At 38.5% G+C, this 20,040-nt stretch overlaps 2 protein-coding genes across 2 annotated transcripts; both read right to left on the bottom strand.

Annotated features, from left to right (window-relative positions):
- Window positions 1-2,040: 2,040 nt before the first annotated feature.
- pla2g12a (phospholipase A2, group XIIA) lies at window positions 2,041-8,032 on the bottom strand. The gene is made up of 4 exons (XM_085459111.1): window positions 7,504-8,032; window positions 5,704-5,780; window positions 4,795-4,960; window positions 2,041-3,038 (listed from the first exon to the last, which is right to left on the bottom strand). Exons 1-4 carry the CDS (start codon window positions 7,721-7,723, stop codon window positions 2,920-2,922), a joined length of 582 nt encoding a protein of 193 aa, XP_085315237.1. The 5' UTR covers window positions 7,724-8,032; the 3' UTR covers window positions 2,041-2,919.
- A 2,025-nt stretch (window positions 8,033-10,057) lies between these two features.
- On the bottom strand, window positions 10,058-19,454 carry dnajb14 (DnaJ heat shock protein family (Hsp40) member B14). The gene is made up of 8 exons (XM_085459110.1): window positions 19,260-19,454; window positions 16,246-16,420; window positions 13,659-13,804; window positions 12,693-12,881; window positions 12,353-12,438; window positions 11,875-11,984; window positions 11,136-11,308; window positions 10,058-11,048 (listed from the first exon to the last, which is right to left on the bottom strand). Exons 1-8 carry the CDS (start codon window positions 19,390-19,392, stop codon window positions 10,924-10,926), a joined length of 1,137 nt encoding a protein of 378 aa, XP_085315236.1. The 5' UTR covers window positions 19,393-19,454; the 3' UTR covers window positions 10,058-10,923.
- Window positions 19,455-20,040: the final 586 nt, after the last annotated feature.

Here is a 20,040-nt window from a genome sequence, read left to right as displayed (position 1 = left end):
AAACTTGCACTGCAGTATACATGTTGTACCCAGTTTCTCAAAAGCAAAGATTTCTTCAATCTTTGCTTTTGCTGTTTGGCCTAAAGAGGTTGGGTCATTACCGCCTTGCCTCATCCTGTCACGTGATCACCTGACACAACATGCGTTTCTTTCCGCTGTTGTTCTTGGTGGTTAAAGCCCACAGGAGCACCTGGCTGCAGCCAGACCCTTCTCGGTTAAAGGGAGCAGTTTGCAGCAGGTGTTCGTTTAAGCTGTAGTGCTACCGAGTGACCACAAGGAAGCGCTGTTTTCTTACCTAACTTTAAATATTGATATCAAAAGTGGAAAGTCAAACAGGAACGCTTTGTCAGTGTGTGTCAGGCTAATAGTATGTAAGATTGTTTAATGTGATGAGGTGAAAACTTGACAATCTTATCAGGAACCAATATGACGACAATATTCTCAGGAGTTTCTAGGAAGTCTCCCCTTCTTCACTTCCCCTAATGTAGTTTTTAATAAAATCATAAAGATGTCTTTCCAAATGTGCCCAAAGGAAAACGTTTTTTGTTGGAATAACTGAAAAAGTAAAATCCTCTTAATCAAGATATATATGATTTTAGGTTACAGTGTTTAACGTTTTTAGTTAATGAAAAATTGATTAATCTGAAAAATTTTAAATTGAATTTTTGTAATCAACTCATGGTTATTCTGCTTAAATAAAATTTCACTACTGCGAGCAAGGGTTTTTTTTGTACCTTTATTTAAACTGTTTATTTCCCATGTATAAAAATCATGTTACATCTAATTGATTTTCTCTTGTTATGTTTTAGTTAGACCAGAAAACCAGACTAAAAATATTTGAGCAGACAGTCTGGCATTTACCATCATAAAGCATTTACCATCACCATAAAGATGATGCCTTTATGAAAGCTGGAAAGAAACCCTACCCAAAATCAAAACTGAGGATCTAAGTCTTCTCTCTGTGGCCTACGACTGACAGTTACATATCAATCTGAACAAAGGGCTAAGGTTTACACAAGATCATCATCTACTCTGAAGAGACAAAACAGCTGACTATGCCAGAACTTGCAGTGCCCTGGGAAGAGGATATGGAAGAAGCAATTGAGCCAAAACATGCAAAGTACCAAGAGCCCATTGAGAAGAGACTGAAAGGGCCCTCTGTCAGCACAGCTCAAAAAGGCTGGGTATTTTGTATCAGGTTTTTTATTACAGGAGAGGCAAAGAAGATGGCCATTAAAACCATGAGTGAAGCTGGGTTTTGATTAAAAGGGCTGACCTGTGGGTGGTTTCTGCTGGGGCACAAGTCAGGGCTTGATCAACCTCAGCTGGGTCACCTGTGTAGGATGTCTGATGCAGGTTTTGGTCCATTTTGGAGTGTGGTTTGACATTCTGCATTCTTATATGAAATAAAATAATGAAACACACTCTCATCAATCACCGACTTGACAACCTCCAAGTCTGAGTTTTTTTGTCATTTTTTTTTTAGGTATGGTGTAAATTAAAGCTCATTTGGGTTGATCTTTGCTATAAAAACTTCTCCAGGAATAGTTCTCCAGGCTTCTTGAAGGACATTTAAAGCTCTTCTTTGAATCTTGGTTGCTTTTTTGTTCTAATCTATGTCAAGATGATCCTACACTGCTTCAATAATATTGAGGTCCGGGCTCTGGGGAGGCCAATCCATGATTGATAGTCTTCCACTGTGTGTTTTTCTATGCAGGTATGCTTTTATTGAACTGGGACTTCTGGGACTCTTTTTGGGATCCTTGTCACGCTGAAAAATATAGCTAATGCCAGTAAGACACTTTCCAGTATTACATGGTAGATCAAAACATAATGGTACTTTTCTGCATTAAAGTATGGCTTCTTGACAGCCACCCTTCCTTCCACTGACACCATCTCTGATGAGGCTTTTGCAAACAGTAGATGGATCTGCTCCTGTGCAAATTCACTGGCCTCATCCAACATATATATAGATATGATTAAAACATGTCACCTTAGACACTTAAAGACTCATTTACTTAAAAACGATGGATAACAAGGTAACAGTTAAAGCACAACTATTTTTATTGCAAATTTAAAAGATGTTTCTACAAGTCACATCTGCACCAGTCAGCACTTCAGATACGGTAGAGATAAACATCAACTTAATCACAAGTTCTTGTTATTGTCACAGAAAAGGGAAATGTGCTGTGCTGTTTTCTTTTACAGTTCACTATTCGCTAATGACATCTTGAAAATTAAGCGATTTCAGGAAATCTAGACGAAGCTCTAGCAGGTTACTCAGGTTGTGATGAGTTTAAAAGAAATCGCTGAACTGATCTCTGGGGGTGGGTGAAACAAATAAAACAAACAAAAAAAAACCCCAAAACAGCTCCATCTATTATAATTAAATAAAGTAACCAATAATGGTTTGGTACTGGAAGCGACATTTATATATACTTAATATATTTCTCATTGTCAACAAATGACATGTTTTAGGCAGGGAAAGCTGAACCGTACATTAATTTTAACAACAAAACAAAACTCATTATCCTTTTACAGCTGAGGGGTAAAAACAGTTTTTTTTCCCATTGAATTAAAACAGTTCAGTCAGAAGTGTTCAAACTGAACATGGTCACAGTCTTTTTTTAATGTAAACTTCTGAGGAAGTTATGCAGACTTCACAGAAATATAAAATAAACTGCTGGTTTAAAGGCAAACCACAGAAACCCTGAACAATATATATAAATAATCAATGACATAGGAAAGATATTAATTGTCCACTCTCCATCTAAAAAAGGAGGCGACACAGATTAGTGCAAACCCAGTAGCTCTATCCCTGAGAACATCTAAGAAAGACAGAAAGTTTATTGCTAGCATCCTTCTGTTAGTGTTGAGTTTCTGAAAGGGTCAGCTGACAGTCTCGTGGCTGTGGTGGCGTCACAGCTCAGTCTTTACTTCATACTGGCACACACACGACGCTCGCTGACTGTCCAGGTAAGGCTTACATCCCAAGTGCATAACTGCATCGAAAAGCAAAGTCACTGCTGACTCACATGCTGTAAAACAGGCAACACGAGAAATAATATGAACAGAAAAATCAGCTCACATCAATTCAAGCTCATTTATATAGCACCGAAGCGTAACAGCTGCCTCAAAGTGCTTTAAACTGTGGGGTAACAACTGTACAGCAAACACTTTATGATGGTCGGGAGTAAAAAAAACTCCCTTTTAACAGAAAGAAACAGTGAGGTGCAGCCATCTCGAATGACTGGTTGTGGGTGAGAGGAGAGTGGAAAGAAAAGAGGAAGAAACAGGAGGAGAGAAGGCAAAAATGTAATGACATGCTGCGGTGGCATATAAACCTGTGGGGTTAAATAAAAGGAGATGAGTAGAGAAGAAGTGCTCACAGTGTATCACATTACATCCTGCAGGAGCCTGAACAGCAGCAAGGGATCCTGAAAGGGTGGTTCAGGGTCACCTGACCAAGCTTTACCACAGACTTTATCAAAAAGAAACTCTTTCAATCTAATCTTAAAACTAGAGAACGTGTCTGAGTTCCAAATTCAAACTGGGAGCTCTGCCTCTCATTCAACTTTTAGAAACTCTAGGAAAAACAAGTAAGCCTGCAGTCTGAGATAACACGATAGGACTTAGGGCCAAATATAATGACCTCAGTTTTGTCTTAATTTATAAGAAAAACACTACAGGACATCCAGGTGTTTAATACATCACTGGAGTTTAACTCATTGAATTTTTTTATCAGGCTTCATTTATAAATAAAGCTGGAGTCTGCACAGCACTGAAACTGTTTTCTAATAATACTGTCTCAGGGAAGCATGCATACTGGTAATATAAACAGAATCAGACTCAATACAGAACCTCGTAGAACTCCATGAATAACTTTTGTGTTCACAGACACAGCAGCGTAGGCTGCGATTAAGTGATTAATTATAGAATTAATCGCTGACTAAGGTCTTTCCCCTAGTCCTAAATATAGACAAAAAGACAGCAAAAATGATTTTTAGATCACCCCACTTACAAAACTCTTAATTTCTTCAGTTTATCAATAATAGAAGAATGACTGAACAGTGCCTTTTGCACCATTAACAACAGCTGGGTCTCAGAGGCTTTTCTCCATTTACACCTTTCCGCTACAGCTATAGTATGCATATTGCTAAAACTTTATTAATACTAAAATGACTGCTTCAAGTCATTCGGAATATTCATCATTCCTGTGCAGTATTATAGCATGTTTTATTACTTCCTGGAATAAAATGGTGAAAAAAGCAGGAAAAAGGCTTGAAAGGAACTTAGGATTGTAAAAGCTGAGTTGCTAACACCATGCCTCTGTTTAAATAAAGTGTCACGGGGTGACAGTGAGTCTGGCTAACTGGCTAATCTAAACAGATTGAAGCAGTGCACTTCCCCCTGTTTAAGATGTGTTTTATCACCTGTGTAACAAGCTGTGGGTGATTCACAGGTTCTTTAAAGTAACCTCCCAATTTTACTAACGTAGCACTCTTACAATCTTACAAGGCTGTAAGAGCGGCATGTTCAATAAAGCCAATCAAATCATAACACAAACAAGTGATTTAGAGAGCAAATATGTATGTTGTAGTTGTAACAGATTTGTATTGTATGACATGCAAAACTACTCTATAATATGGTATGATATATTTGTTTTTTACTTGAGTTTCTATTCATTTCTATAAAGATCTCCAAACGTAGCACCTAAGCAAACTTAGTCCACAAAATCTGTTTGCCTTTTTGCACAACCTCTTAAAATTATTTCCTAAACCACTGCTCTCTTACCTTGGACAGTTTGGGCCAATCCCAGAGTCCTCTGCACATTCCTGCAGATTTTCTCCAGACAGACCTGGAACTCCTTATCACAGTCGTGTTTCTCCCGGCCACAGGTGTCATAGCAGCGGTCATGTTGGTTACAACATTTGGTCATGGACGGGATGCCAACGTCAAACTGGATGAACACATATCAGTTACTCAGCAGCTGTTGGTTATACACACGTTTTGGACTTGACTAGAGAAGGACACTACCAGAATGAGATGCACACTTCTGTAAATGTTATAGTACTGCAGTTCTGTGCTCTGTTGCTGAAGTTAATTAATACAGTTAATTGAATTAAGTTGATTAAACATGTTTCTACAGCCTTGTTCATCATCTACAGACCACTCCAGCAATATTCTGTTAGTTTCTGGTCTGACCCGCTGTGGTCAGAAACTTTTGGATTTCTGGTCAACTCTTTGTCCAGGAACTTTGAATTTTACTGTGAATATTTTCAAAGACTTCCTTGGATTTCAGCGTGTATTATGGTATCTTTTATACACTGGTGTTTGTGTCATATAGATTAAATTTGAAACACGTGTTCTTCTATCTCAAGGATTATTACATGACATTTATTAAGTGCATATTATGGTAACAAAATGCCAATTTTAGCCATTTAAGAATAAATGTACAGAATTGTAACGTGTGCAAAAAGTGAAGTGAATACTTTCTGAAGCAAATGTATCTGGAGCCAACACTGCCAATAATACTGACCTAAGCAGTTTAGCTACATTTTACACAAACTGCAGCTTGTACTATGGACTTGCGTGTCTATTTCTGTGTGTATACTCAATGTATTTAAATAAGACAAATAAAATGATATACAAAATGATGCCCTTCAGCATGCTGGATGCACATGGTAACACGCTTTGAACTACCTGAATTCCAAACAGGGGGGAACCACATCCGTTGGGCGGTGGATTTTTGTACCCGGGACGAGGCACCGGCTTGTACCCTTTGAGACAGGAGCAAAGTTGATAAGATTTCTTACTCTTCAACTATCTGTTATCTTGCAGTCAGAGGTTACATGTTTACAGATAATTAAAAAAGGCTAGCGGTGCCACAGATAGTGCTGTGCAAATGTCTTGAAACACCCCTCATTTCTTTATATTTTAATTTCAATAACCCAGACTTTCTTGTCATTTTTAAAGTGGTCTCGAGCAATAGTTCTCTGGCCTTTCTGAAAGTCTTTCAAAGGTCTTTCTGCTTTTTCATTCATCTTGAATCCAAGCCTTGGACCTGGCCATTTTCACCATTCACGCAAAAAAAAGGGTCTTAACTCAAAAAAAGAGCAAAAAAAAAGAAGCTTAACTTAGCAAAGAAGCACCAAATGAAAATGTATTTTTAGTCTCTTTGTTGCAAAAATACAACAGGCTTCTGTTCCCATTACTATAATTGAATCTGTTAAAATGCTAAAGATAACACAGCTTGACAAGCCTATGATTGTATTTTTATATCCATAAGTTGAATCCCAAAGAGCTATTAGCTAAAAACCAGTATGGCGTTCAGGGAATCCTTAAAAAAAAAAAATTGGGGAAACTCAACAAGTGCAGGACAGAAGAAGTAGTGGCACGCATGAAAAAGCCTCTCTACAGCTGATGTACAGTATCTTAAAAGTTTTAGCTATTTTTAAAGGACATAACTAACACAGGACCTGAGAGATACATCTTGCATCAGCTGACCATCTATTGTTTGCTGAAGCCTCATCTAAAACTGTCTCAGCTGAATAATGCCTGTCAAGAAGCCAATCTTAATTAAGGGAAACAGGAAGAAAAGGCTGTGGTATGCCAAGGTACACAAGACCTGGACTGAAAATTAGTGGGAACAGGTCTCGTGGAGTGAAAAATCCAAGTTTAAATGTTTTGGGTGTCAATACATACAGAGGTGGTCAGGAAAGAGGTACATCAGGGAGTGTCTACAACCATCAGTACAACAAACTGGAAGCTCTTTGAGGATGTTTTTCAGCCAGTGGTGTTGGGTCTTTTCGAAACTGATGGAAATATGCAGTAAATTGCCATCACATTTTGACCCACCATGCATTATAATCTGGAAAGCGTCTGATTGGCAATGCAGTACCAATTTAGTAAAGCATACCTGGTTAGAAAAACAAAGTGTAAAAAAATCAGTCATGGATTGACCTCCTCAGATCCCGGATGTCAAAATTATTGAAGCAGTGTGGGATCATCTTGAGAGAGAACAGAAGGAAAGGCCAACATCCAGAAAAGAGCTTTGAATGTCTTTCAAGAAGCCTGGACAAATATTCACAAAGACGACCCAAAGAAATTATAAGAAAACTTATCTAAGAGAGTTCAGGCTGTGTTCAAGAATAATGCAGGTGATACCAAATTATGTTTTTGCGTTGTATACTGCATTTCCATGTATGTTTGCACATGTTTCAATTCATTCATTTCTGCATTCATTTCTCATTCTTTTCATAAGAAAGTATGAAGAGATGAGGGTTGTTTGAGACTTCTACACAGGACTGAAGATGGTCGCGCCAACTATTAAATTAACGCAAACCCTTTTCAAGCTGATCTAAGAGAAAGTTGTGGCATAAATAATTAATTTACAAGCCTGACTAATAACAGGGAAATTCCTAAATTACACACTCTAGATGTCATAAACCCATTCTTAACTTGGAGAAAGAGCTTGAAAGCTGGAGTAATGACCTAGCTTACCATCACTACATCTGTAATGACACAGTCCGTCATCCCCACCAAACAAGTCCAGTGCTGCATTCAAGTACGTGTCAATCTTGTGGATCCCGTTGCGAATGGTTTTTAGAGTCATCCTCCAGTCTGGAGTCTCCGGCTCGTGATTGCTAGCAGACACTCGTGAAAAATATCCGCAACAGCAGAAACCCAACAGAAAGACACAGATGTAGCTGGGGTACTTCATGGTCTACTTATCGTCAGGGCCAAAAAGCAGCGTTTTCTTGCACATTGGTTTTGATTAATTCCTAAATACGTTGTCTTGATAGCATTTTAACTGTCACACTAGCTTGTTTTCATTCCGAAAACACATAGGTGGCATGAGCTATGATGTCGTTTCCGGGTTTGGTGGTGTCACGTGACCGCTGGTAAACAAATTATGGTGACGTTAAAAGAAAAAGTGCGCTGTCTATATTAGAAATGGGATTTACTCTTATTTGCCCTGTATGTCTACTGTACAAACTGAACTGGAATGACTGGCTGTTCGCTTTATAATTTCAAATAAAGTTTGAAAAAAAAATTAGTAATGGGATTTCCGGCTCTTTCGGCTGGACTCACTAAAAAGATCCGAATCTTCAGGTTGTTTTAATTAATTAACAATATAAAATTATGCAGAAAAGGAATTACTAATGTAAAAAAAAAAAAAGTGGTTTTATTTATATATGTTTATATATAAATATATACGGTGGCCGCTAGAGACAAAGCGCGTACAAACTCCAAAGCACATATGATATATTCAAATAATTTAAAAAAAAAAAAGTTCATTTACCTGTTACTACCACACACCAAATCCGGTCGTTGGTACTTCGTGGCTTGTGTAGCCACTAGGTAACAAAAGCTCAACACTGCCCCTAGCATCCTGGGGCACTTCTGTTGTGTTTTGTGCATGCTTCGGAGTTTTTATGTGCTGCCTCTCTAGGGGCCATCATAAATATACTTTTATTTATTTACTCCACATAAAATGTAGTAAATAAAGCATATAATACAAAAAAAAAAACCTATTTAAATTTCAAATTTTAACTATTAAAATTTTCAGCTTTTTCCTTTGAAACAAATTTAAAGTGGAACAACATAAAACACTGCAAACCACAACACAATTAAATATAAATATGAAAACAAAAGATGCAGCACATTCTCTGTCATATGGGCCTGCATGAATAAACTTTCTGAATCCTTTATCATCCGCAACCGAAAATAGTTGTGGATGATTACTATACCTTTCTAATGTGATGTTGTTGTCCCTGGCTCTCTTTCCCTCCTGCTCTGTTCCTACGATACTGCCCCTCCCCCCTCTTCCCAGTGCAAAGCACAAGGCTCGCTTGCGGAGTGAAGCGGAAAAAATTGGGAAAGAGAGGGTGAGAGAAAAAACAAAAAGAAAAAAAAAAAACCCCATGGCTCCCAATAAAAAGCCAGCTCGCGTCGTTCACTTCAAAGAGTCGGCTCTAAGATCCGTTTCGTTCGCGACCGACACATCACTAGTCTGTATCGCCGTCTCTACTTCGGTCCAGAATCAACGTTCGAATTTATGTAATTTAAATGTTATAGAAATGTTAAAAATAATATTTTTTTTTAAACTATGTTTCGTAACGTACCTTCGCCTTACATCATCCATGGGTCACAGCAGACTACTGGTAGAAACTCTGCTATTACACATACTTCTGAAATAAAGTAAAATAAAATGCACTCAAGGGCTTAATATAATTAACTTTAAAAAAATATTTTACATAATTATATGTGAAAAGTATACAAGAGCTCAGTGTGTTCTGCACAACACCTCAAACTTTTATGCAAGTAGCCTACACAGCAGAAGACCACGCCAGGTGCCATTCCTGTCACATAAACACAGGAAACTGTGCCAACAATTTTCACAGGGTCACCAAAATAGGAAAAACATTGCCCGGTCTGATCAATCCAAATTTCTGCAGCAGCAGCATTTGGATGGTAGGGTCAAGAATTTAGCGTAAACAAAAGCATATATTATTACTATATTTTCTTTGCACTCCCTTAGTGCCAACTAAACACCACAGTTCAACTACCACAGCCTACCTGATTACCTGTTACAGACTGTGAAAATATTGGGAGCAACCAGATTGTAGCTAGTCTACATCTTTCACAGAACTAGGCCCAGTGCAAATCTGAGGTACCGGTCAAACGCCTGACTGGTTAAGCTTACTCTCAGTTGTAAAATACATATGTACAAAATTAACATTAACCATTAAATTATGTTAGGAAAAAAGTAGATCCATTAAAAGCACACACACACCACTTGATATATGAGAGGAGGTTTTTGTGTAATTTAAACCAACTTAATGGATACTTTATTGATCCCCATGGGGAAATTACTTGTTTTTCTCTGCATTTGACCCATTCACTCAGTGAAGCAGTGGGCAGCCCACTAAGCAGGCGCCCGGGGAGCAGTGTGTAGGGACGGTACCTTGCTCAGGGGTACCTCAGGGTAGCCGTTAAGTGGATTCGAACCGCCGAACTCTTCATCATAATTCAAAGACAGTTTCCTTCAGGATATGTTAATAATTTGATTTTATTTAAATGATCAGGCGAGCATTGAAGAAAAATCCTTTTCCTTCTATAGTTACTTAAATAACTGCATAAACTTTAAACATTCAAAAATGAAAATGTACAACCAGTTATGAGTAACAGTTTCACTGTCCGTTCATCTTTAGTTCCAACCAAAGTCACATATTAGACTGGACGATATAAAATGTTCTCTAGTAGCAAAGTCAGTGATGACTCTTCATGATCCAGGGATCTTCATCCACAGGTGGAGGTGAGTAAGGAGCCAAGACAAGCATTCGCTCTCTCTCTCTCTCTCTTTTTTTTCTTAAATGTGATTCTTGAAGAAACTGATTTGTGTGTGGGGACAACACCTCCAGGTGAACTTATTGTTTCCCATTTGATGTTTATGACAAGCAGATGATGCCAGAAGCAGCTTGTTGGTCTAACATTAATTTGCTTGTGCAGAATGCCTCTCAGGTTGTCACTACTCAAAGCGCACATGCCTTTTACAATCAAGTGTCCTTTTCTTTCCCATTTTAAGGAAAACACACTTAAATAAGAGTTGTTTTTTTTCTTTGTTTGGTTTTTTTTTTTTTAAAGAAAAACATCTGAGACGTTCTATATTGTGTGTAGATTGGTCATTTACAACATAACAAGGCGATTCCAAGGGCCAAAGTGGAATGTGGAATGAGGAAGAAGAAAAGTTAGGAGGAGGATGAGAGTAGGAGGGGGGAAAAGCACAACAATAGAGCTAAATTATATCTTCAAGTGCCCTAAAGTTTGAAGACTCTTCATAAAAAAAAAAAAATAAAAAAAAAATAATGAACATACATATCTATTCATATAGATTTACAAGACCTAAAAGCATCCATTTCATCCACCTCTGAAGAGGTTATTTAGTCTGTCCAACTCCCTGCAGTTATCCATGGTCATGAGTTCTGCCTTCTTGCGCATTCGCTCATCCCGGTATACCTTAGCGGCGTAAAGCAGGTCTGTTTCTGGATGAGACGGGGGAAGAAACTGTGTCACATTTTTTCAAGAGCACAAACTATTCTGAGTGTGAATTTATAACTGTGGTTACTTACTCGTCTGTCTCTCCTTCCAACAATTATTTCTGACATTTGATACATAGTCCTCCTCTACATTTTTCTCAATTTGCTGCAGTGCTGAGCCCTTAAACTCTGACTTGAAATCTCTGGTGACGTAGTAGTCAACATGCAGATTTTCTGTTTGCCTCTTTATGGTCTGACCTGTTGACCTGGAGGAGATGGGAGGCACAAGCTTAGGTAAAAAATTCTTAACAGCAGCAATTTCCACATATGGTGACACATTTTGTTTCAAAACTCTAAGAAGACCACAATGCAATATGAAAAAAAATATGAAAACAAAAAGATGCACATTCTCTGTCATATGGGCCTGCATGAATAAACTTTCTGAATCCTTTATCATCCGCAACTGAAAATAGTTGTCCCTGGCTCTCTTTCCCTCCTGCTCTGTTCCTGTGCTACTGCGAGTGTCTCTACCGCCCCCCCCTTCCCAGTGCAAAGCACAAGGCTCGGAAAAGTGAAGCGGAAAAGTGCGAAAGAGAGGGTGAGAGAAAGAAAAAAACAAAAAAAAAAAAAAAAAAAAAACCAACAACCCGCGGCTCCCAATAAGGACCCAGCTGTGCAAATTGCACAGTTGAACTAAAGCCTTCAAAAAGCTCAGATGAGCACAGAACATGTCTTACAAGACTACTCTTTGTGCTAAATTTTCCAAGTAATGCATGAAATTACACCTTATCATGTATAAAGGTGTCAGTAATGACAGAGTGTGTACACGTACGGTCTAGAATAGAGACTGTAGGGTGGAGGAGACACCATCATCTGGCTCAGCAATGACACCAAAATCAGGACCACGATGGGCATCAGCTGAATAAACATTGAAAAACCACCCTAGAGGCAAACAGAGTATGTTAAAATTAGTACAGAGCTTATAGAGCAGGGCTGCCCAATCCCAGTCCTTGAGAGCTACTATCCTGCAGCTTTTAGATGCATCCCTACTCCAACACAGCTGAATCAAATGGTTTGATCTCTTCAGCATGCCATCATGTTTGGCAAAGGCCTGATAACAAGCCATTCATTTGATTCAGGTGTGTGGGAACAAGGATGCATCTAAAAGCTGCAGGACGGTAGCTCTCGAGGACCGGGATTGGGCACCCCTGTTATAGAGCCATCAAGTGTCAACAAAAATTGTGATAACAGAAAAGTGTTAAAAAAGAATTCTAGAAATTTAAGACAGAAATTGTGAGCAGTCTACGTACATCTCCTCGTTCTTCTGTCCTCTCTTGCCTGTAATCCGTTTGATGGCTGTAACTTGTCCTGCCGTTGGTGAAAGTGTGTGCATTGGCTGCAGAATATTAAAATATCACAGCTGAGGTCAGACACAAGGGTATGACCTTTGTCACCAGGTACCCAAACAACCAGTCGGATTTTTAATATTTTGAACATTTTATGCAATTTTTTTACAAAATGACATTTCTCATGTCTCCCTTAACAGAAATCCATACCAATTAAAAAATATATTTTAAAAAAACAAAAATTTTTTTAGAACAAGTAATTCTTTCTGCATTTGTGTCCTTATGTGCTGATGCGCACACTTACAGGATGGGAAGCCGCCTCCAAAGAACATGTTAAAGAGGTCCTCAGGAGTGATGTCAGCCTCGAAGCCCCTGTGGAAGTCAAAGCCTGCGCCATGTGAGTGACTTGGGCTGCTCGGCTCCTCTCCTCCTGTCAGGTCATACTGCCGTCGTTTGTCTGCGTTGCTGAGTACTGCATATGCATTGCCAATCTCTAGAAAAGAGAGCAGAGTTAGTAGAATGGAGTTAGAAAATCTCTTCTTTTCCTTTTCTTCCTCAAAAATTTTTATATTTATTTAATTTATTTATTTTTTTTAAATATAGCACCAAATCACAGAAGCAGTTGCCTCAAGGCGCTTTATATTTTTGGTAAAGGAAAAAAAAATTAATGCAGAATATATTAGAGCAGCAGTCCCCAACCTTTTTTGCGCCACGGACCGGTTTATGCCCGACAATATTTTCACGGACCGGCCTTTAAGGTGTCGGGGATAAATACAACAAAATAAAACTAGTACCGGTACCGAAAAAAAGAAAATTTATTCATAACACACGTGAAAAGACCAAGGAAAACAGAGTAAACGATAAAAACGATAACAAAATAACGCTGACAACTGATAAAAACCCTGAAAACTATACATTTCACACCTGAGCCTCAACTCTCGCGGCCCGGTACCAAACAACTCACGACCGGTACCGGTCCGAGGCCCGGGGACCGCTGTATTAGAGTGCTTCATCATTTTTAAATATCACCTCAACATTTTAATCTCCCTGCTTATGCCCACTAGTTGAACTATGGTTTTGCAATCTTTTTAGGAAATCTGCAGGAAATTCAGCTATCCTCTGCCACTTGTGTCCAGTGGGCAAAAGCAGGGAGGCTACAAAACTCATAGCAAGCAAGTCATTCCTGTGAACCAGAGGTCAGCTCTACACAACAAACAGTCCCCATCACACAATCAAAGTCACAATTCAAAGCAAAATATAACAAAGTTACTTTTAAAGGCCTCTGTTGCACCAGGTGCATGGTTTTTGTCTGGATGAAATTTGAGCGCTAGTTTCCTGTAGGCTTTTTTAAGCTCATCATCACCGGCTTCTTTGTTGACACCAAGCACTTCGTAGTAGTCTTTACACCGCTTTATTCTGAAAGACAGAAACAGAATGTGTGAATGGAATAAAAAGCTTTCAGATTCACATTCTTTTCCTGTCACCTTCTGGCTGAAGCAAGAACATTTTGTCACTAAAATATTAATGGTCCTGGCCCCAATCGATCAGATGTGTGATATTTAACCACAACTGAACACCTGAGAGCACGAATAACCTTTTGATGCCACAGCAGTTAAGTTTCCATCCTTTGTAGATTCTACACACATCACTGATAAGGGCCTGGTGAGAATTCATCATTTACACTGTAAATATCTCAGCACTCAAAGCTTTTCATAAGCAGTCAGTGCAAGATGAGGAATCCATCTTTTATACTTTGCATGTGTAATTGTGGGTACCATAATCAAAGACGACAAGCTAAACTGTTCTCAGTTTTGAAAAGATGCATTTTTGTGTTTCATATTCAGAAAACACATTTCTCTCCATCTGTGGCAGGAGCAGAGGTGGTGCTCTTTAACATGTTGCAGCACTGTGCTTCACACACAGGCAGAGAAATGCACAACTTTGAGTTCATCTCTTATTTTCTGAGTCTGTTATGCATGTCAGCAGCCTAGCTGCCACACATCAGGTAAACCAAGTCATTCAAATGTAGGTTTGTGGCTAAATGTTTTGTGTGACTTTTTAACTGCAGGTGTGATGATAAAATTCATCTAAAATTGTGAGCAACTGAATTATTGTTACGCAGAAATTAAAATTTCCAGAATGCCTAAACTGGAAGGAGTGGGGCGGTAGTACCAGGACTGTTCAATTGTGGCAAAACACAATTTTGTGAAGTGGAAGAAAAACATTTTCTTTCTAATTATTTGGATCAGGACTTCATTCAATTAACTTTTCAAATTCAGGTGAATAAACTACACAAACAAACGTTAAGTGAACTAAAACTTATAAAGACAGTCAAGGAGAAAATTGGGCCCAACTGATGTAGAATGTTTGACCAATACCAGCGCTGATATTTAGCCATTTAAAAAGTGAAAATTGTGATATATCAGACAACAGTTTTTTTCTTTCAAACGCAAGAAACATGAACTGATTTCCCTAACATTTGTTATGTGTTCCTTATTCATTTACAGTCTGCCTGACACCTCAGACTAAAACATTAGCTGGCTGTTCGGTTTGTGAAAACAAACATGTGTTGCCGGCAGGGAAGTTGCAGAGTGTCCTCTGGGTGACAAACTATGCAATGTGATCAGTCAGAATATGACCAAGAGGCCTGCTCATTTTTATTTTTATGTATTTGCTGTTTTTAAATGCCAATACAATAGCAAATATCTACTATAAGCTGATAATATCAGGCAAATATTATATCGGTCTTGCTCTTGTTTTAGCAGATGTGCTAACAGGCAAAATGAGAACATATAAATGATTTTATTCACATTTTTTTTGTTTTAATTTACATAATAACACAAAAATAGTGCCCGACACCTAAATTCAATTTTATGCACAATTATTTGGAAAGTTACTTTATTTAAAATGTAGAAATATACGGTTGCATTTTGCTACTTTAGAATATTGATGGTGGCTGTGGCTAAATGGTAGAGCAGGTCACCTATGAGAAGGTTGGTGGTTCGATCCTGGTCTGCTCCAGTCTGCTTGCCAAATACTGGGCAAGCCTCCAATGCATTTATTAGAATATGAATGAGTGAGAATTTCATCCAGTCATCCAAGCAATTCATACTTGGATGACTGCTTAGAGTAGAAAAGCACTACGTAAGAACCAGAACAAAAAGAAAAGAGTAAAAGTAAATAAATTAACTGGATTTTAATAAAGTATATGATGAAATTCTCAAACCATGTTATAATTCAGGGGTCAACCTTCAGGATCAATAAAGTTTTATTGAATTGAATTACCAAGCTTACAAAACAGTGGAGTGGAACTACGGATGAACTACACAAATAAGACACCTTTAATATACACTAAGTGTACAACCCTTGTTTCTTTTTCCTAGAAACTATGATGCAATATTTAACTCACAGAAGTCTCCCAATGGATTTAACAGAAAAACACAAGGGAAAGAGTGGCTAAGTTTAACTGTAATACAAGCAGCATGTTTATCCTGGAAATAAACTCAACTTGCCATAAACATCTTTTGAGGATATGGGTAAATGTGCTATGCTTGCCTTTCTCTTTGTTTAGTTCTAATGTTCTAAAATTACCACATGTAAAGTTACCCAGTATCTAGTCCACACTGCTAAATACCAGCCTATTCCAATGGGAAACCTATCAAGATGTAGAAGTTCCCATAGCAATAGCCATGTGTGCACAACACTGCTGAGACTAGAGTGTCCTATCTGTTCTCCTCCATTTAACCAAGAAACACTGGTGCTGTCACAAAGCCAACTGCAGCAAAGCTGAAGAGCACAAAAATAGCCGACTGAAGTGGGACAGATTTTAGTGGAAAACGAACCACAGCGAGTCTCACCTTTGCACGCCTTCAACCTGCTCTTTCGTGAAGCTTTTAGGCGGGTCACCTACTCCAGATCCTGGGTTCTCTTGTTCTGACTGAGTACCATTGGTTTCTGAGTTTTCCGCTGCTCTCCTGCGATATGTGCCATTACCTGCTGAGCTCCCATTCTTCATTAAAGCATCCAACAAAGCTGAAAGAAGAGGGAACAAAGACACGTTAAAAGACAGTAATGCTGTCTGGTGTATTACATTTCCACACTTTTAACAGACTTCCTATAGCTGAAATAATGCAAAGATAAAATATGAATGAAAGCCTTAATGCTGATTCTCAGCGCTATTAAATGGCAAATGGCCTGTATTTGTATAGCACTTTACTAGTCCCTAAGGACCCCAAAGCGCTTTACACAACCAGTCATCCACCCATTCACACACTGGTGATGGCAAGCTACATTGTAGCCACAGCCGCCCTGGGGCGCACCGACAGAGGCGAGGCGCCACCGGGCCCTCTGACCACCACCAGTAGGCAACGGGTGAAGTGTCTTGCCCAAGGACACAACGACCGAGACTGTCCAAGCCGGGGCTCGAACCGGCAACCTTCCAATTACAAGGCGAACTCCCAACTCTTGAGCCACTATTAATTCATGTAAATCAAATTTTATTTAAATGCATGTTATGTTTTTGCAAATCATGCATAATCCTCAACAGGACATGAACGCCAGACCTGGTGAGTGAAGTGCAAAGACGTGCAAACAAAGTAACACAGCAATATAGCACATCAATTATCTCCGACTCGGCAGCAGCATAAAAGTTTTCAATTGTTTATTAATGCATTATTCATTAACATTACTCAGGAAATGTAAGTGCAACTGTCCTCTAAATGGTGCAACATTCCCCATATTCGCCAAATTCCCACAGCCCTCTCGGCTACCAAATATGATGAAAACAGTGGATTCTTTAGTGTAATCTTTTGTTGAGCCAATACTTTAGTAATGTGCTTATATTTTGCAGCTCTGGAAATTCACAAATCTAATTTTACAGCTGCCAAAATTTAATCTGCCTACAGTGGTCATGGCTGAATATTAATAATACTGCATTTATATGCATTTTTAAAAGCAATATCCTCTCTAATGTGAATAGATGCACTACAGACAGGGTTGTAGCCATAACCCACACGAGATTAGTTCATGCTAAACAGCCACAAGCAAAGCTGCAGTAGCAATATCAGGGGACCTGACACATTGCTTTACCACATTAAGGTTAAACCTATCTACAAACTACATTTGCAGTGCTCATGAGACTGTAAACCCTCTACATGCAGCTCCGTCAGGCCTTCATTGTGAATGCAAAAACATTTCACCAGCACAAGTAATCCACGAATAATAATAATAATAATAATAATAATAATAATAATAATAATAATAATAATAATAATAATAATAAGTCCACCTTTTTAATAGAAATTCCTTGCATACTCAGGATTACTTCAGCCAGCAATTTTTAATCTTTATCAGTAATAACATCAGTGCGTGAGCAAGATAACAGCCAGGGACTTGAGTTCTAGACTCTGTCGACTCACCCTCAAACACAAAATCCACATTTTCCTAAACAGTATGGCTTTTATTCTTTAGCTGCACAGTTTAGAACTTCTAATTCATATTTTTCTTCATTATGCAATTTTATAATGTGTATTAAGTGTTAGCTACACATCTTTGTGATGATCTTCGCATTTTAGTGCACATCTTGTGCACCAACCAATTACTTTCATTACTGTTTTAAAGTTGTAATTTATTGTAACTTATATTTATTTCTCTAATGTGTTGCTTTGTCAATAAAGTCACAAAGTTAGATTTTTTTTTATTCCCAAAAGCTGATGTCATCTGTTTTCAGAGGTTGTTTTAAACATCCAAAGATAAAGAAACTTTCAGCTGCTCCCTTATATTTTTAGCCTTTTTTTTTATGCTGGATGTCTCCTTGTGGAATTGTGCCATGAGTGGGGGCTTTTTAATGTTAGACTACATGGCTAACAAGTAAAAGGCAGCAAGTTATCCAAGCTTCTTGTGGGCATCTTGAAAACTGCAGTGGTTAACACACACACACACACACACACACACACACACTGCTAATGCTGACAGTGTAGGAACACAGCTAGACACATTTCAACCAACGAGTTACAGTTTAAAAGCGGAGGAGTTACTAATTATCAGTGAGCAAGTTCCTCTATGTTGTTATGTAAGCACTCACAATGCTATATAATTAAGACTTTTTCTAAACTATAATCCAAAGCGGTCTCAATCTCATCCTTATTACTGGTTTACTGTCATCCCACAGACGGTCGTGTGTCCTAGATTAGCCTTCACTTCAAGCCTTTCCCTGGTCAATCACTCAATTAAAGGATTGACCGGGTGGCTGTGTGGCCTGGACAGCATATACACATCGTCCTACATTTCCAGCTTCGCTCTTGCCCCTAAATCCCCAGATACTTTAAAAATGTGTGCCGAAATGAAGTGAAAGTGAAATAACAGCTTAACAAATAAACGAAAACCAGCTTACTACTGAGATAAAACGTCACTAGTAGCGATAACTAGCCTGGGTCAAATTGAATGAATGGCTTGTTGGTGAATTGACGTTTCGTCATTTAGCTAAGACCTTTCATCAGTTAGAAGGCGTTATTTAAAAAACACGACGGGATAATAGTTAGTTATTAACTTAATGTGAACTATAAATTCCATTTTTTAACTGATAAGCCCAAAGGAAAGCGCAAGCTAGGTTAGCTGTCAGGCCACATCTTGGCTAATTTAAACGTGTGTTTCTAATGTTGCTGTGTATAAAACATAGCGCAGTTTTGAAAAACGTTAAGTAATCTGACAAACGTTTGACACTGTTACATACTATTCAACAGATGGCCTGTGACGAACCGATGTAACCAGATGTTAGCTACATGCTAACACTTACACAATATCAGCGGATGAGGAGCAGGTTGTTCCTTCGCTTGGTTAGCTAAACGTACAAGTCAGCCACAAACAGCCTTACCTTTGGCTTTGATAGTCGGATACAGCTTCTCTGCTTTGTTGAGAAACTTTAACGCTTTCTCCTTATCACCGGCTTCGAGAGCTTTTGTTGCTATATTTATACATTTTTCTGCTTCGTCTCTGTTCCCTTCCATCTTCTTTCCTCTTCCTCCCCCGGCAGTCAGCTGAGCACCTCATACCACGTGGTCAACGGCACTGACAGCAGCGCCAGTCAGAGGGTTACTGAGGCGTAAACCTCACAGAATATCACAGAGTATTTTTTTATTAGCATAACATGAATATTTTTGGATATCAATATTATATATACACAATTAACCACATTAAGGTTAATTAAAACAACATTAAAACTTTGTTGTTATACACAGTTGGTAGGGTCAGAATTTGACAACATGAAAACAAGTATCCATGCTGCCCTGTATCAAGTTTTCAGGCTGCGGCTGGTGGTGTGAAGGTATTAGCTATATTTTTTTGTTATGCTTTAGGCAGCTTAGTACCACCTGAGTATAATGTAAAAGCCACAGCCTGCCAGCAAACAGATGATCATGTTCATCCTTTTATGACCACAGTGTACACGTCTTCTGATGGCTGCTTCCAGCAGGATAACAAACCATGTGAGTTCAAATAGTCTCAAACTGCATTTTTGAATATGACATTGAATACACCTTAGTCAAACGGCTCCCACAGTCACCATCTAAATTTAAAGGGATTTAAATCTGGTGAATGTGAAAGCTGTAACCAGCTGTGTTAATGAGATTTAAATTAGTGCCGAAAAATGTGAGAAG

This window comes from Copadichromis virginalis, linkage group LG6 (genome assembly GCF_057382275.1).
Source record: "Copadichromis virginalis isolate Kocher_CV1m ecotype Utaka linkage group LG6, C_Virginalis_male_GT1.1, whole genome shotgun sequence".
NCBI lineage: Eukaryota > Metazoa > Chordata > Actinopteri > Cichliformes > Cichlidae > Copadichromis > Copadichromis virginalis.
Note: the sequence above shows the minus strand (reverse complement) of the source record. Positions and strands in the feature narration are given on the sequence as shown.